General features: G+C 38.6%; 1 protein-coding gene across 1 annotated transcript in view; it reads left to right on the forward strand.

Annotated features, from left to right (window-relative positions):
* The window catches only part of LOC123745260 (glucoside xylosyltransferase 1), a 25,870-nt gene extending 7,400 nt beyond the window's left edge, over positions 1 to 18,470 (forward strand). Inside the window, exons 3-7 of the mRNA XM_045725599.2 lie at positions 3,707 to 3,841; positions 4,747 to 4,939; positions 6,691 to 6,840; positions 8,613 to 8,785; positions 12,144 to 18,470. Of these exons, the coding sequence (XP_045581555.1) occupies positions 3,707 to 3,841; positions 4,747 to 4,939; positions 6,691 to 6,840; positions 8,613 to 8,785; positions 12,144 to 12,281 (789 nt within the window). The 3' untranslated portion in view covers positions 12,282 to 18,470. The remainder of the gene's footprint in view (positions 1 to 3,706; positions 3,842 to 4,746; positions 4,940 to 6,690; positions 6,841 to 8,612; positions 8,786 to 12,143) is intronic.
* Positions 18,471 to 18,777: the final 307 nt, after the last annotated feature.

Raw genomic sequence — 18,777 nt, forward strand, 5'->3', positions numbered from 1 at the left:
GGGGAGGGGTTTGAAGTGTGTGTTGGTGGAGGTAGGGGGAGGTGAGGTGTGTTGGAGGAGGTAGAGGGGGGTGAGATGTGTGTTGGTGGAGGTAGGGTGGTGAGGTGAGTGTTTGTGGAGGTAAGGAGGGGGGGGGGGTGAGGTTTGTGTTGGTGGAGGTAGGGGGAGGGGTTTGAGGTGTGTGTTGGTGGGGGTAGGGGGGGGTGAGGTGTGTGTTGGTGGGGGTAGGGGGGGTGAGGTGTGTGTTGGTGGGGGTAGGGGGGGTGAGGTGTGTGTTGGTGGGGGTAGGGGGGGTGAGGTGTGTGTTGGTGGAGGTAGGGGGTTTGAGGTGTGTGTTGGTGGGGGTAGGGGGGGTAAGGTGTGTGTTGGTGGGGGTAGGGGGGGGTGAGGTGTGTGTTGGTGGGGGTAGGGGGGGGGGGGTGAGGTGTGTGTTGGTGGAGGTAGGGGGGGGGAAGGGGTGAGGTGTGTGTGGGTTCGTGGAGGTAGGGGGTGAGGTGTGTGTTGGAGGAGATGGTCGCGTGGGTGGGGGTTAAGTGTGTGTGGGTGGGGTCACTTGATTAAGTACTGTATTATGAATTTTGTATTTGTTCTCATTTTAACATTTAGTGTAATTTGAGATTCAATACAATATAAAAAATAATTATTAAAGAAAAATTCTTTAGCTTGTGTATTTACCTCTAGTGGCCTTGACAAGGACAGGAAGACAGCGACTTGTCAAAGGTCCCCTATTTGTCGTGATTATTTTTTTTGGTAGCCTAATGCGTAATTGTGAAGTGTTTCCAAATTGTAGCAAAATGTTACTAATGATTACAGCCACATTAGACAACACCACTATCAACACAATAAACTAGAGTGGTGGGAGGGCATACTCTGGTGTCAGGTTTCCAGAGTTATGTCTGGCCTGCATAACATTGTCAAGTCTGGTTGATACGCCCCTCTCCACTAATTTAATCAGTTGTATTACATATCTTATTTGCCTCTTGTTTTTTTTCTAATGTCATGTATCATTGGTAAAGGAGGGTGTTCTGTATTGTACTGCAATGGGAATGGAGGCAAGAGTTGATGTTGTTAAATTAATGAATAACTTTTTGGTTTGCTTGGATAGTTATGGAGAGTAGAAGAGCTGCCAAGCAGCGAAAAGGCCAGAGTGGAGTGAAACTGTGTATTTGACAGTACATTATATGTACAGTATGTATATGTACCATGCAAGTGTATCCTGTCATGGACATAAAGCTCAATACTGTTATGCTTATAAGTACTAACCTAAATGTATTCAAGTGCAATTTAAATTTTTAAACTTCAGCTCATGGGGCCCCCACCTTTCTGACTATTGAAAGCCAGATGTAATAACACCTGGCCCCTTTGTTTCTTGTCATATTAGCCTTTAAAATTTTGGAAGTTACACTTTACAGTTTTCTATTAATTCATTATTCTGTACGTGTTGCCTTTTACACACACACTGAAGTGTCTTTGTTGTGACTCGTGTGTGTGTGTGTGTGTGTGTGTGTGTGTGTGTGTGTGTGTGTGTGTGTGTGTGTGTGTGTGTGTGTGTGTGTGTTCGTGTTCGTGTTCGTTCACCTAGTTGTGTTTGCAGGGGTTGAGCATTGCTCTTTCGGCCCGCCTCTCAACTGTCAATCGACTGTTTACTAACTACTTTTTTTTTTTTCCACTCACTCACTCACTCACTCACTCACTCACTCACTCTGTCTCTCTCTCTCTGTCTCTCTCTCTCTGTCTCCCTCCCTCCCTCCCTCCCTTCCTCCTAGCTAGCTGGAGCCAGGCTACCTGGGAGTGGTAATCGGTACTAATGAGTTTTGAGGTTGTTAGAGTAAATCCCTTGTTCTGTGTGACTCATTTGCAGATGTTATTCATATACATGTACATATATGTATGTAAATGTATAATTACCTAAGTAGTTACAAGATGAGAGCTACACTTGTGGTGTTCCGTCTACCCAGCACTGTCATATAACGCTTTGAAACTACTAACGGTTTTGGCCTCCTCCACATTCTCACTTAACTTGTTCCAACCGTCTACCACTCTGTTTGTGAAAGTAAATTCTTTAATATTTCTTCGACATCTTTGTTTAGTTAGTTAAATCTATGACCTCTTGTTCTTGAAGTTCCAGGTCTTGGGAAATCTTCCCTATCAATTTTATCAATTCCTGTTACTATTTTGTACATAGTGATCATATCACCTCTTTTTCTTCTGTCTTCTAGTTTTGGCATATTTAATGCCTCTAACCTCTCCTCGTAGCTCTTGCCCTTCAGTTCTGGGAGCCACTTGGTAGCATGTCTTTGCACCTTTTCCAGTTTGTTGATGTGCTTCTTAAGATAAGGGCACCACACAACCACTGCATATTTTAGCTTTGGCCTAACAAAAGTCGTGAACAATTTCTTTAGTATATCGCCATCCATGTATTTGGTGGCTTCTTAAAGTGCATGACAGTCATCTAAGTTCCTTATCCTTCCTATTATCTTAGCATCATCAGCAAACATGTTCAAATAATTATATATTCCATCTGGTAAACCATTTATGTAGACAATGAACATCACTGGTGCACGAACTGAACCCTGTGGTACTTCACTTGTGACATTTCTCCAGTCTCATACATTGCCTCTGATTACTCTCCTCATTTTTCTATCAGTCAGAAAATTTTTCATCCATGTTAGCTTACCTGACACCCCACCAATTTTTTTCCAGTTTCCAGAACAACCTCTTATGTTGAATTCTGTCGAAAGCCTTTTTTAGGTCCAGATAGATGCAGTCAACCCAACCATCTCTTTCCTGTAAAATCTCTGTGGCTCGATCATAGAAACAGAGTAAATTCGATACACAGGATCTTCCAGATCAAAAACCATACTGTCTGTCTGATATTATATCATTTCTCTCCAAGTGTTCTACCCATTTAGATTTTATTATTTTTTCCAATATTTTGACTATTACACTTGTCAATGATACAGGTCTATAATTGAGGGGAGGGGGTCTTCCCTGCTGCCACTTTGTAGATTGGAACTATGTTAGCCTTTTTCCACACATCTGCTATGACTCCTGTACACAGGGATGTCTGAAAAATCAGCTGAAGTGGAATGCCGAACTCGGGTGCAAATTCTCTCGGAACCCATGGTCAAACTCCATCTGGGCCAACTGCTTTCTTACTTAGCTCCAAGAGCATTTATTTCACTTCGTCTCTAGACACCTCTGTGTGCTGTATGCTGTTCTCAGGAATTCTTATTGTGTCTGGTTCTTTGAAGATCTCATTTTGTACAAACACACTTTGGAACTTTTCGTTTAATGTTTCACACATTTCCTTTTCATTTCAGCGTATCTGTCCCTTATTTTAAACCTCTGAATGTTATCCTTTATCTGCAGCTTGCTTTTAATGAAGTTATAGAAAAGGCCTGGATCTGATTTACATTTGTCTGCTATACCATTCTCAAAGTTCCTCTCTGCCTCTCTCCTTACTGACGTGTAGTTGTTTCTTGCATCTTTGTATCGCTGGTATGTTTGGGGGTTTGGCCTCTTTCTATAATAATTCCATTCTTGTGTCTTTTGATCTCTGGCCCTCTCGCAATTTCTGTTGAACCAAAAAAGTGTTTATGTTCACACTGTTGAAAGTGTGTATATACAGTACTATATATGTATATACTGTATAATTTTACAAAAATATTATTTAGGTTCTTTTAGATAATGTGGTATTTTACAGCATGCATCATGGCCATCAGATGTAAGGGAGAGAATATCTTTAAACCTCCACAGCATTGCCTTCCCTCCAGGACAAGATGCAGCAGCATGGAGAAAACTTTTCAAGCCATGTTCATCCCAACGACTGTTCATGCCTGTAAGTTAATGTCAACTCTTGATAAAAGTTTACATATGAACCTTGGAAATCCTTAACTCCTTTTTCCTTAAATCATTGGAAAGATAATGCATTTCTTTTTGGATTATTCATGCATGATGAGAAATCTTAATTTCTCGCATACAAGTTTCTCGGGGACTGCAGCCGTTTCAGGCTGTGGAAAATATAATGAAGAGTTAATCAGAAATGTTAGCTTGAGTGTCTTTTCTATGACTATCACCTGATATTGGTCCTGTGGTGATAAGGTACCTCGGTGGCTTCAAAAGTTCATTTGGACTCAAATATGTGTGCCAAAGATGCCAATAAATGTTCAAAGTCAATTAAGATTCCTGCAATTTTATATATATATATATATATATATATATATATATATATATATATATATATATATATATATATATATATATATATGTATATATATATATATATATATATATATATATATATATATATATATATATATATAATAATAATATTATAATATAAATAAAATAAGAGCTTAGCTTGTACTGTTATGGCAATAGTTTGACTTATTGATTTTAAATAGATGGCTTCTGATTTAGACAGGACTTGGTCCTATTGACAATGCTAAAGTAATTTCTGGAGGAAGACCTGCAGAGACTCTGAAGCTCTCTTGCTGAGATTGCTCTATGCTAAAAATAGTTGGGGGAGTTCTCTCAGTGGGTTTAGAGGCTGCAATCTATTGAAGCCAGCAGTGGTTTGTTTCACTGACTTTCTGGTTGCGTCCCAGCAGGCCCATAGACCTCTGCAGCTGATGCAACCTAGTAGATGGTACCCTATCAGTGTATGATAGCTTCAGGGAGCCACTGGGGCTCACCCAGAAATTGGCATTTCATTACTTTTAATGCTTTTTCTTTTCTTTCCAGTCATTGCTAAAAGATGTGGATGCTCTGGTGTATGTAGATACTGATGTTGTCTTCCTAGCACCACTTGAGGAACTGTGGGGACACTTCTATTCTATGAATTCATCTCATATGGCAGCTATGGCTCCTGAACATGAGGATCTGGCTACTGGATGGTACAATCGTTTTGCTAAGCATCCATACTTTGGTAGACTAGGTAACAGTACCTTTATTTTTTTTGTATGATTGTTCTTCCTGGGCAGGCCTCCTCAGTAGCTTCCCAAGCTTTAGCTACTGGCATCACGGGGCCACATAGACATGCCCGTCTTCTCTATTATTTCAGACTTTCCCCCCTATCCACAGGGTGGGGGAAGTGGGGGATCAAAGATCCCCACTTCCTTAGAGATCATGCTCCCTCAGATCAAACAAAGCAGGAATAAGTGCAATGCTTCCCCCCAATAACGCCTTTGTATGCCATCAGGTGGTGGGCCAACCCCCACGGAGCCCCAGGCAGCCAGTCTTCCTCGTGATGTCTTGCCAAGCACCACTGACTGACCTTGAGCTCAAATTCTGGAGTTATGTGACTATATATTTGGACTTGATTCCTTTGCTGCCCTGTGCTAAATTCAGCATGATTCTTGCCATTCCTGCACCTCCAGAAGGTTATTTACCATAGATTTGTTTGGAACAATTATAATTATCTTGCATGTTCTTGCATTCATCCTGGCCATCACTATTATGGAAGTGGAGGCACTACCTCTGTTTTATTGGTTTGTTGGACATATATATACATACATATATCCAAGGACATTGGTTTGTTGGTCTTGCATATATGTAGCGAGACCTCGGATTTCTCTTTAGGTGCTCCGGTGCACCCAGTGGACATTTTGTGTAAGTCCACTCATCATTTGGTTTCTGAACCCCCACCAATGGTGTAGGTGTTGGAAAAAAAAAATCCAACCCCTTTCCTTTGCCCCAACTTTGTTCTCGATTGTCATTGAGCTCTGACCCTGATCCCTTTTTGTTGGTTTCCTCAAGCAGTTCCAGGATTCCAGTGAATGGCAAAGAGGAGCCTTGGTTTCTGTTTAACCCATTGTGGGGGGTCTAGTCCTCATGACATTATATTGCCTCCTATGCTGATCGTGACTTCATTAGCTAAAGGAAATCATAGCTCGTGTTGTTTACATATTTATTGGTCCCTAGGCTGGGGTTCTGTCTTCAGCAGTTACTACACAAACTGGAATGAGAATGGCGTTCCCTCAGTAGGCAAAGAAAACAAATAGCAGAACATTTCAAATGCTCTGCTCTATCCCAGAACTATACTGGTTCTATCAATGTTTCCTTTCAACAAAGCCATTTTCATCTGAAGTACCACTGCGAGTAAGCTTTGAGGTGTTACTGAGGGGATTAGGACAGGAAAGGAACATAGACTGTAATGAAGTGCTATGTTCTCTGCGACCTCTTGGTAGCTTCCTGTCCTTATGCTGTTCTCTTATCTTTTCCTATGGGGTTTGGTGACACTATACAAAGCGGCTCGTCACACACGAGGGTGGCAGCCTGTAATTGAGTGACCTGAGCTGCCACCTGGTGGTGCTCGGGTGAATAAGAGCTAGAGTTATTTATACATTGTCAGCTGTTGTTTTCCTTGATTTCTTTAATTTTATCTTTTTTATTAAGCGCAATGGTATGTTGTGTTTTTTCTGACTTTTTGGGCAAGTTTCCCCAAGTTATGCTCCCATCACCTCTGAGGGAACCATTTTCTGATCCTGCTTTCTAATATTTCCTGCAAGTCAAAAGAATCTGGTACGATTGGTGGGAAATATAGTACCAGTGCCTAAGCGTTTGGGAGCTACCGAGGGGCTGCACACAATGTGGAGTTTTTCAATAATGCTCTATTAGCTATTTCACTTGCACATATTGTACAGAAATCTACATTTACATAAACTTTTAACGTTTTAATGTTTGCAGGTGTTAATTCAGGCGTAATGCTTATGAATTTAACTCGTTTGCGCAAGTTTGGATGGGAGGAGTATGTGGTTCCAATTTACAAACACTATAAACATGCTATTACATGGGGCGATCAAGATATTATCAATATTATCTTCCACTATCATCCAGGTAAGTCCTACAGATATCATTAATAAGATATAATAAGTACTGGTACCTAACAAATATTAGTATAAATAGATTCTTGGTTTTCATTGATAAAATATGAAATTTCATGGATACTCTGCAACACTTAATGCACCAAGAATGTAGTCCTACTTAATTACTGCTGTACATATCTCATCAGCATTTCCTGATATATTTGCAAACTTCCATTGAATATAACAATCCTTCTCAGATTGCTGTTCGGGAAAGCATCTGAAATAATTATGTAGAATTTCTACTGTCTAGTAACTTGCTAAACATAAATATTTAACCTAGTGAAATAAGCATCCACAGTCCTTTCCTTCACTTCTAATAATATGTTCATTGTTAAGTAAAATTTTGTGAAATGTTGTAAGCTTTTACCTCAGGTCACATTCATCATTCAGTATTTGTATATTTTAAGAACTTGTGTATTTAATATTGAGGGTAGAAGATAAAAATAATCTGGTCACACAGGTATGTAGTAGAGAATGGTATCAGAAAATGCAGTACTGTACATTGTTTGCAAGTTCTGGACACAGTCCATTTCCCAAAGTTCAGAAATGGATCTGGTTGCATCATTTGTTGTCTGGATGCAGCTCTTCACTGCTTCTTGTAATTACCTAAGTGTAATTACCTAAGTGTAACTCTGGTTTCCCTTCAAAACACGCAGATCTTTCGCCCTAAGTGTAGTTACAGGATGAGAACTACAATCGTGGTGGCCTGTCTTTCCAGTACTGTACTGTCATATAACGCTTTGAAACTACTGACGGTTTTGGCCTCTACCACTGTCTTGTTCTACTCGTTCTGCTTTGGTGGACCCCCTTTTTTTTTATTTTTTTTTTATTTTTTTACCGTTTCCTTGGTTTCCTGTTCCAAGGCTTAAATTTCCCAGGTCGTCTGTAGTGTCATAAGTGTAGCCAGCCTGTGGTCTACCTATGAGACCATGATGTTCGTAAGTACACTGCCTTGGTGGTTGCCTTTTCCAACGTGTTCTGGGCTAATAATCAGGCTAGGCAGTTTGTCTTCTAACAGGGTGCTGGCAACCTGGTGTTTGGTTAATGTTTCTGATCCCATTCGGTTGTGTGTTGCCTTAGTCCATGTCTTGATTTAGTTAGCCTGGATTCTCTCCTTAGTTTTAGTACCTGCCATCTCACCTCCTTCCTGATAAGTCCCATGTTTTTGTTCTGTGGTAGCTTCAGGAAGCACCGGGGCACTCTACTAAAATGTAATAAATGCCTCTTTCTGGAAGAGCCCCGGTGGCTCCCCCAATTCCCTCACTCCTGTCAAAGTTCATCAGTTTGTTGGTGGAGTTTATCAGCAGCAGCTCCATAACTGACCTGGGGATCTGGCTGTGTGCTGGAGATTGGGCTACCTGGTGGCAACTATTGGTTTTAAACAGTTTGAGATAGGTTTGAGTGAATCTACTGTTTCATGGTAATGGTTTGAGTTGCTTGGCAGTTTTGAGGTATCGTTTTTCCGTGATTCTTCAAGTTGTCTGTAAAGCGTCACCGACTTGCTGGATGCTTTCCTGAAGTGGTGTCGAGTTGTCATCTGCTCCCTGCACCTCTATAAGTGTTGGGTGGGGGGACGGGGACACACATTCTGGCTCTGATCCCTGGTAGGTCAAACATAACTTCAGTGGCTGATATCAGGAAAAGTTTGGAGCGATCTTAGAAAGGAATCTTCGGGAAGCCACTGGGGCTCTACCAAAAAGAAGCACGTCATTACTTAAAATGCTTGTTTTTTTATCTTTTCAGACAAGCTGTATGTGTATGGGTGTGAATACAATCTGCGCCCTGATCACTGTATGTACATGAGCGTTTGCAAAGCAGCAGAGAAACGAGGTATATTTGTTCTGCATGGTAACCGGGGCACTTTCCACAGCATCAAGCAGCCAGCATTCAGAGCTGTTTATCGAGCATGGGAAGAGGTTAGTATGAGAATCCTCACTTATTGACAAGTATTTTCAACATTTTTAAAAAGTATCAAACAACAGAGTTAAGAGAGTAGGGCTCTGGAGAGTGATGTAGTTCATGTAGAATATGTATATAGTTGGTAGAGTTCTATTAAACGCTTTAAAAAGTTCTTGTGCAGAATAGTGTTTGTATGGGTTAATGGTGTGATGAGTGACTGGTTTCATATTAATGTAGGTGTATGCCAGCATTGTGTGATGGAGGATGATGAAGCTTTGGATAGTAATGAAGGGTGTAAACCTTGTGTTTGACAGACTTTATGTAGGTGGTGCAGTTCTTTAAGTAGAGAATTAATAAGTTCTAAGCACAATACAATTGCCTTGTTTGGTTTTGGCTTCCCATTGTTTGGGAAAGGAAGCCTGTTAGGTTTATTGTCTAACCTTCCCCAGTATGCAACCTTTAACTCTTAGGCTGCATGCCTGTTATTCCATAACAACCTTCATGGTGTGCAGAAAAAAAGAATTTGGGGGAAGCCTCTTGTGGCTCCCTGAAGTTATTATCACTAATAGTGTGCCATCTACTTGGTTGCATCAGCTGCTAAGCTCTGTAGGCCTACCGGGTACCAGTGCCAGAACCTGGCCTCCCCTCAGAGGGTGCAGGGAGCAATCACATTTATTTATTTATACTACCACCAAGGAAGCAACCAGAAAGTTAATGGGACAGATCACTGCTGGCTTAGAGACTGCATCATCGAGAAATGCTTTAAGAACTCCCAAACTATGTAAACAGTTATCTCTCCAAACTAGTGCAAGCTCATTAACCCCACCTCCTTAGTCGTTTGGGGAAGAGGAGGGAGGTAGCTTGCATTTAGCCGGCTACAGTACCTTCAGTTCTATGTTGGTGTGCAATGTGGGCCTGGTTTCCTCTCTGCTGCTTGTGCTCCAGTGCTTTGCTGTTACAGCAAAGTGGTGCTTTCTGGGGGTAACCCCTTTTGGCTCCCTGAAGCTACTATATCTGATAGTGCCAGACTACAAGGTGCCATCAGTCAGAGTTCTGTTTGGCCTACCAGGGACTATGAGCCAGAACCTGGCTCACTCAAAGGTGCAGCGAGCAGTGGCACTAAAAAAAATTGTAAATTTATTCATGTCTGTCACCACTAAGGAAAGGCACCCATAAAGTCAGAAAAGCTGAACAAAATAGACCACCGCTTGGTTAGAAACAAGATCACAGCCTCAAAACAACCAAAAGAACTTCCTGAACTATTTAAACAAATTACCAAAATTTTGTGAAACTCGCGCGAGAACTAGTTTGCCCCACCTCCCTTCCCTCGTTATGGAAGATGAGGGAAGCAGACTGGGTCAGCTTGCTGTTCCACCACCAGTTCTTATGCTAATGTGTACTGTGCCTGGTCACCCTCTCAGTTGCTCTGGCCCGGTATCCTGTCTTAGACTAAGTGGTGTTTTGCCATTGGAGTTTTTCCTGTGCATGGTTTTCCTGTTTCTCTTATTCTCATATCAGATATAGACAAAAACACAAGTCACAGCTTCGTGTCATCCTTTGCAGATGATACAAAAATCAACATGAAAATTACCTCTGCTGAAAACATTTGATAAACTACAAACAAATATTAACAAAGTTTTCGATTGGGCAGCAGACAATAACACGATGTTTAACGGTGATAAATTCCAGGTACTTAGATACGGCAAAAATGAAGATCTTAAACATAATACAGGGTACAAAACACAATTGAATCTGCCCATAGTAGGAAAACAACATGTCAAGGATTTGGGAATAATGATGTCCGACGACCTAACGTTTAGGGAGCATAACCAAGCAAGTATTGCGTCAGCCAGAAAAATGATAGGATGGATTACGAGAACCTTCAAGTCCAGAGATCCCATCACAATGGTTGTACTCTTCAAATCACTTGTGTTGTCCCGTCTTGAGTACTGCCCAGTACTCACTTCCTCCTTCAGAGCAGGAGAGATTGCTGAAATTGAGGGAATACAGAGAACATATACGGCACGCATAGACGAGATAAAGCACCTAAATTATTGGGATCATCTCAAAGCTCTCCAAATGTACTCACTAGAAAGGAGACGAGAGAGATACCAAATAATATACACATGGAAAATACTGGAGGGACAGGTCCCAAATCTGCACAGTAAAATAACAACGTACTGGAGTGAACGACATGGAAGAAAATGCAGAATGGAACCAGTGAAGAGCAGAGGTGCCATGGGCACAATCAGAGAACACTGTATGAACATCAGAGGTCCACGGTTGTTTAACGTCCTACCAGCGAGCATCAGAAATATTACAGGAACAACCGTGGACATCTTCAAGAGGAAACTAGATTGTTTCCTTCAAGGAGTGTGCCGGACCAACCGGGCTGTGGTGGCTATGTGGGCCTGCGGGCCGCTCCAAGCAACAGCCTGGTGGACCAAACTCTCGCAAGTCAAGTCTGGCCTTGGGCCGGGCTTGGGGAGTAGAACTACTCCCAGAACTCCATCAAGCAGGTTTTTGTTTTTCTCACTTTCTGGGTGTTTTCCCTTGGTGGTGGCAGAATTGAATAAATTTACATGAACTTTTCATAGTGCCACTGCTCCCTGTGCCTCTCTGAGGGGGGCCAGCATCTGGCTTGTGGTCCCCAGTAGGCCAATAAGAACTCTGCAACTGATGACACCTTGTTGTCTAGCACTATATCAATGTAGTAGCTACAGGGAGCCATTGGGGCTCACCCAGAAATTGGCATATCATTGTATTTGATGCTGGTTTTTTAAAATGCGGTGTTGTATTGGGCTGTCAATACTATTATTTGTCATGACACTAACATATCGTCCCCCATATTGCCCCATTGAGAATGCTTGGTTTACTTAGTTGGTGGAGTTCATTAGATGTATTTCGAGGCTTTGGTCTGTCTTAAACCCAGCAGTGGTATGTTTTGTGCCGCTGACTTTCTGAATGCCTTGCCAGTGATGTGGTGGTGAAATGTCACCACTCCCTGTGCCTTGGTGAGGATCCAGTTTCTGGCTCTGGTCTCCAGTAGGCCTCAAAACTCCATTGCGGATGTTACTTGATAGATGGGGAACCATCTCTGTGTATTTCTTCAGGGAACCACAAAGGGCTTCCCATAGAAAAGACTTTGTAATGTTTATGATGAACTGTGGTATTATAACAAGTATGACCAAGTAAGGAGAGTTTGAAATGGGGAGTTCCTTAGGGAACAATTGCATCAAAGTTGCTGAAACACATTGTATATAACATTCCAATTAACCACTCCTAATTTGTTTGGGAATACAAGACTGCTATTTTGCCTTGTTTATCTAATATTAGGTAAAATAAATCAAATGTCTAATATGACTAAATTTGCAGTACAAGCTTGGCCAGGACCTGAGGCAGGACTTGTATTACCCGATGCAGCGTTATCTTCTCAAGGCATCCAACACTACCTGCGGAAAGATTCATAATGCTTTCCTTAAAGCTCTGGGCTCGATTGTAAGACTCAGATGACTGAAATAATTTTAGGATTTCTTTCAAATTAATATGTTATATTATCCTATACTGTTGGCAGCTTAAAAAACAGGTTTTGTTGAATTAAGCTCTGGTAAAACCAAAGGTGTTCCTTCAGAATGGTATATATTTAAAATTAATGCCTTGCATAGTAGCTACTTCATATTCCATTACATCTATCAAATATTAAAGTTTTATCTAAATTAAATAAGGAAGGTCAGCTATGTCTTGGATAGATGCTAACTTTTAAAATGTGCCAAAAGCATCATAGTTTACTTTATAAATAGTTTTGATTAGGTGTGTCTAGATGATATGAGAATATTTTTGTGAATTCTTTTAAATATTATTTTTCATGTGAACTTATTCCAACAATATTTATATTCTTCGGAGCCTCGCACTGCATAAAATCTGGGATATGAAGTTTACAGGTACGATATTATATATGCTGTATGGTATATGAATGGAAAAAATTTAAGAACTTGTCTAATGTTGCATTATTTCATCTGATGATGAGCTGGTTTATGACAGATAAAATTTAAATTCCACCCCAGAGTATGTGTACTGTATCTTGTGTGTGTTCTTGAGCAGTGTTTACCTAGGGTCACAGTAAAGTTATGCAGGTTTTATAATGAAATTTTGTACAACTTTGAAATAGTTTTAAATGTTTAGCAATCACATAATTGTGTTCAATTCTTACATTAATAATTACTACTAACCTGTACTTTCAGTTGGTGGGAATGTTCTCAAACGTAGTTTTTTCATTCATTCACATCAAGCAGCAGCCACAAGTAATTTACATTCAAAGAATATTTATCATTAAGTTTGGCTTTAAATATTTATTGCTCGTCTCCATTTGGTCCCTTGATCAAAATTGTTAACCATTTTTTCAGGTGTTTAAGTGTTCCATTTAAATTTCATCTTGCCTTTTCAACAGAGATGTATCATGCAACATAAAGTCAAACAGCTAAATCATAACATTGACTTCAGGTCTTTTAATTTTATTAGTTCTACTGTATACCTAATAAGCACTAGATCACTTACTGTATTTAAATCTCATCTCTGTTTAACAGTGAATAAAGGCAGCTCAGCTTTATTTATATATATCATTTGTTAATAACAAATGCAGTCTTGAGAAAGGAATAAAGCTAATTTTATCATTTTACTTTTGGGACACATTTGGAACATTTGTGATCTCTTGTATAGTTGTGATTCTCCAAGTTGTAGTAGAAACAATATACTCATTATATGGTAAGTATTTGTAGTAATGATTTCGGTATAAAATTTTGAATGTTGCCAAATTGCTTTATTAAAGATTTTAGGTAACTTGTGAATTAGAAAGAAGACAATCTTTTACATTTTTAAACTGCACTGCATTTTGTTCATTGCTTAAGTTCATATTATAAAATGCTTGCTAAATCATTTAAGGTGAACAACAACGAGAAACTCTCTCTTTAATTATCTTGCTTTGTAGTATTTTTTTGAGTATTGTATGCCACAGTGAAAAGCATGTAACACTATAGTTCACATGGTGATATACAGGTACTGTTCACACTTGGAGTAAATCCTGGTTTGTTTACACACCTACCGACTAGTCTCCTACCAGGTAGTCTTTGTGGACTGTTCGTCTACCAGACTGTCAGAGTTTACAAGATGATACAAGTACAGATATGGGATTAATTGTTGCTCCAAAGCAGTGGTCGCCATCCTTTCGGACCTCACGGACCAGTAAATTCATAATTTTAAATCCCATGGACCACTAATAGACTTATCTCCAACGGTCATTTTTGTTACTTTTGTTACTTGCTTTTGCATATTTTCATGCATTCTTTGAAAATATTCAAGTGGTTTCCTAGCTGAATCTGGGTGTTTTAATTGCAAGTGTCTATAGAGTTTCGAAGGTTTCATGGTATCAATGGATAAACTCTCATAATACACAACACAAAGTGGCTGTGGATGCAGCTCACTACCAGGTTCTTAAATAAATCCAAATTTCAAGTAGTGAGAATCATATTTTCTTGATATTTTGAGTGTTTTTCCTTTCTCCACCTCCAGTTAGAATGTTCTTCCTAATGGTGTCTGTCTAAGACTGTGGAGGCTCTGAATCATTGATCAACTTGGTTAAGTGAAGAACACATATTAGTAATACTATTATCATTAATACTACAAAAGATATTGTAACTAAAGAAATGCAAAATAATCCTTTAATTTTTTTCACTCATTATGGGTTTATTGCATTCGAATCTGAAATGAAACAAGAAATGATAGTTATTTAAGTCAAACTACAGTATTTGATGCCATTAAATATAACAATTAAAGAAAATACAGTTACATACAATACACAAATAAAACAAAACATTTGGAATACAGTATAAGAATTTCTTAAAATGTTATTTTTGTTTGATTATTAATAAAACATAAAAATTGCAAATAATGTCCAGATTTTTCTGTGGACCCACAAAATTTTCTCTCGGACCACCGGTTGGCGACCGCTGCTCTAAAGAACATGTCCACACTCAGGATAAGGAGAAATTATATTAATGGTAGGGTCATGCCTGACATGTAATGTGTTGCTTTTTTTCATTCATATGTATATTCACATGTACTGTAGATAGATAGATAGATATATATAATATGTTGTAGCCAGAGTGCAGTACTGTACTTGGCCTACAATGCAAGGCCCGAATTGTCGAATATGCCACGTTTTCTTGAATTTATATACTTTTGTAATTTTTTCTTGTGAAATGATAAAGCTATCAATTTCATTATATATGAGTTAATTTGTTTTAATTTAAGTTAAAACTAACGTAGATATATAACCAAACCTAACCTACCCTACCTAACCTACCTTAACCTAACCTAAACAAACATAACAAAGTCAATAATTTATGTTCTTAAAATAATATAATAATAATATTTCAAATAAATCAATTGGAAAGAATTTTTTGAAAATTAAGAAAATCACTCGACCTATTAGGCAAATTGGGCTTTGCATAGTAGGCCGAGAAGTGTGTTCTGGCTACTAGGTACGACATATATATACTCACTCTCTCACACCTACAAAAATTCTCACCTACCACCTACAAAACCTACCTACACCTACCGCCTACACCTAAAACCACCTACAAAATTCTCAGGGGAATTGACAGGGGTGGACAAAGACAAACTCTTCAGCATGGGTGGACACGAACAAGGGGACACAGGTGGAAACTTAGTACCTAGATGAGCCACAGAGACGTTAAAAAGAATTTTTTCAGTGTCAGAGTAGTTAATAAATGGAATGCACTAGGCAGTGATGTGGTGGAGGCTGACTCCATACACAATTTCAAATGTAGAAATGATAGAGCCCAGTAGGCTCAGGAATCTGTACACCAGTTGATTGACAGTTAAAAGGCGGGACCACAGAGACAAAGCTCAACTCAAAGAACAATTAGGCGAGTACACATTCACACTCGCACACTGACACTCTTACATACTAACACTCACACACTCACATACTAACACTCACACACACTCGCATACTAACTCTCACACACACACACACACACACACACACACACACACACACACACTCGCATACTAACTCTCACACACTCTCACATACTAACTCTCACACACTCGTACATACTAACTCTCACACTCTCTCACATACTAACTCTCACACACACACACACACACACACACACACAGATGCCGAAGAAATATAAGAAAATTCACCTTCGCAAATAGAGTGGTAGACGGTTGGAACAAGTTAAGTGAGAAGGTGGTGGAGGCCAAGACCGTCAGTAGTTTCAAAGCGTTATATGACAAAGAGTGCTGGGAAGACGGGACACCACGAGCGTAGCTCTCATCCTGTAACTACACTTAGGTAATTACACTTAGGTAATTACACACACACACACACACACACACACACACACACACACTCTCTCTCTCCTACATGTATATATGCATAGATGCACACAAAGTATATATACAAAATTCTACACATTACTAAGCACCATTGGTAAACAGTCCATTTAAGTTTATGAATTTATTTAATTAATAATAAAAACCTAGTGAAAATAATATATAATGTGCAAGTCCTATAATATAGCTATATGAGAATATTGTGTAATATACCATAAGGAAAACATAAATGACAGACTTGGTTTGCTGTCGCGTGCCATGAGAAAATACCCCCAGAATTAATCTTAATAGCAAACAGATTTGTCATTTTAAGTAGCATTAGTGTTTAGGATGCCATCTTCTTTCTTTTATTACTCGGTTTCTATTATTTCTATATTCTGTTATCGAGATATATACTGTACTAACATTCCAAAGAGCTTAAGCTTTTTACGAAAATTTATATATTTTTTAGTTTAATCACATTAATAATGAAATGCAGGAATATGTTGTTGTTCATAAAATATTTTAAAAAAATTTGTTTGTAATAATTTTTTGTAAGTACAGTATCACTTGAATTTTCATAGTTTGAGGGAATAAGTGTGTTGTATTATCAATGGGGAAGTGGATGGGGCATTTGTGTGTGTGCAATATAATTCTAAGAAATGTATTTATATAGGGAAAATTGCATTTGTAAAATAGGGTTGTATGAATGAAATATGAGATTGAAAGCTAGTTATTTAGGTGTCAGTTATAATAAGGATGTAGGAATATCATTAAGCATTTTTTGGAAAGAATTATAAAATATTAAGTTAAATACCAGGCCTTTAGGGAGAATAATCATGTTTTGGCTGTAGATTTGTCTATTTTCTAGGTCTGTTTCAATCAACCTTGAGTATAATAGTCTAGTAAATTCTTACTTGTGAAATGAAATAGTATTATACTGGTATATAATAAATTTTTACTGGTCCAATTATTAATTTGAGGAAGTATCTTAGAGTATTTAATATGCTTCATGTCCAGTAGTGAATTGTACCACACTCATTTATTAAGCTGGTCTCTGTGTATATACATAACTGGTAAATATTCAAATTGTAAAATTTGGGATCACAATCATCTTGTTCATAAATGTCAAATATGTTTTGTATTATAAAATATGCAAGAGTTTTTATGAGTTTTGTAACAATTTAATTTGTTTTACAAGTTCTAATGTTTCTTGATACCACAATGGGAGCAAATTTTGCAATATGGTTTTGAACTAGAATGTTAAATTTGTTCCATGTTTATATGTTCCAAAATATTCTGCATGTTCCTTACATAATTCCTTTAGTTTCTAGTCACTTTGGTGCAAGCTAGGTTAAGATTAGAAAGCTTCTCTTACAATTTTTATATGGTTTTTAATATTGTGTTTTTATGTTTATATATTATAATTTCATAATCATATCATATTAACACGAATTTGCCCCTTGTTTGGTGGCAGCTGTTGGGAGGTAAATAAGTTCATAGAAATGGTATGTGTATTTGCAGAAAGAATGTACCATGTGTGTACAGTACTGTGTGGCTTTTGTGAAATGTTATTTGTTGATAAGTTCAAACTGATAAAATTTGGGTATGGGGAAAAGGATAGTGCTCAAGAGTACATTCACACACACGAAGTTGTTATTTTTTTGTTTTGTGGGTTTGGGAGGGGGACCACTGTCTTGGTGGCTCCCTGCAGTCTTCTTGCTAAGATGACTGCCCACTGCTGAGTCACGTCAGATAGTTGTGGCAACTATTTCTTTTAGATTCGTATGTAGTTATAATGTGTTAATATTCAGATGAAAATTTTATTTATGGTAATGTGGGGAAGAGATTGAGGCAAGCCATCAAGTGCGAACTAAAGGTATGTTGTTGCTTCACGGCAGTTCACAAAAGTCCCACATCATTCAAAAACCTGAATATTCCATCCTTCAGTTTAAAGTAGGCATAGAATGCTGTATATTCCGAAGTCTGAAAGTTCTCTTTTGTATATGTTTGCAAATGAACCCTGAAAATATCCACTGAAGCTTGGGTTGGACCTAGGAAAGTTGTGTGTGTATTTTTGGAACATAATGTGTGTGAGAGATGCCTTTGAAAATTTGATAAATGGCCAAATCCATCTAAGTAACTCTTTTTATTCCTATGAACTTATTGACCTTCCATTGCAGTATTTAATCAACTTCCGTATGCAGCTTTTTATGTAATAAAACCTACTTTATATTTATTTAAAAAAATTAATTAGCTTAAAGTAATAACTATAAAGTATTAAATGTAAAATGTATATAACAACTAGTTTTATTTACTAATTTTCTTGTATTTATTACTCTGTTCTGCCATAATACTTAAGCAAATGGCATCCTTATATTTGAATTCTGTTCACAATATTAATACAGGAAAGAACACAAAGGTGTATGATAGCAATGTACTAGAGCAAGCTTGCAACTTTGGAGGGAATGATTAATGCAGTTTACTCTCAACCTATTAGACTCGGCATTTGATTCCTAGCCAGAGCAAGACATTTGGGCATGTCCTCATGACATGTCCCCAGCCTTGTTCTGAAGTCTAATGACATTCAGTATTCCACAATTCAGAGCAG

This window comes from Procambarus clarkii, chromosome 44 (genome assembly GCF_040958095.1).
Source record: "Procambarus clarkii isolate CNS0578487 chromosome 44, FALCON_Pclarkii_2.0, whole genome shotgun sequence".
Classification (NCBI taxonomy): Eukaryota; Metazoa; Arthropoda; class Malacostraca; order Decapoda; family Cambaridae; genus Procambarus; species Procambarus clarkii.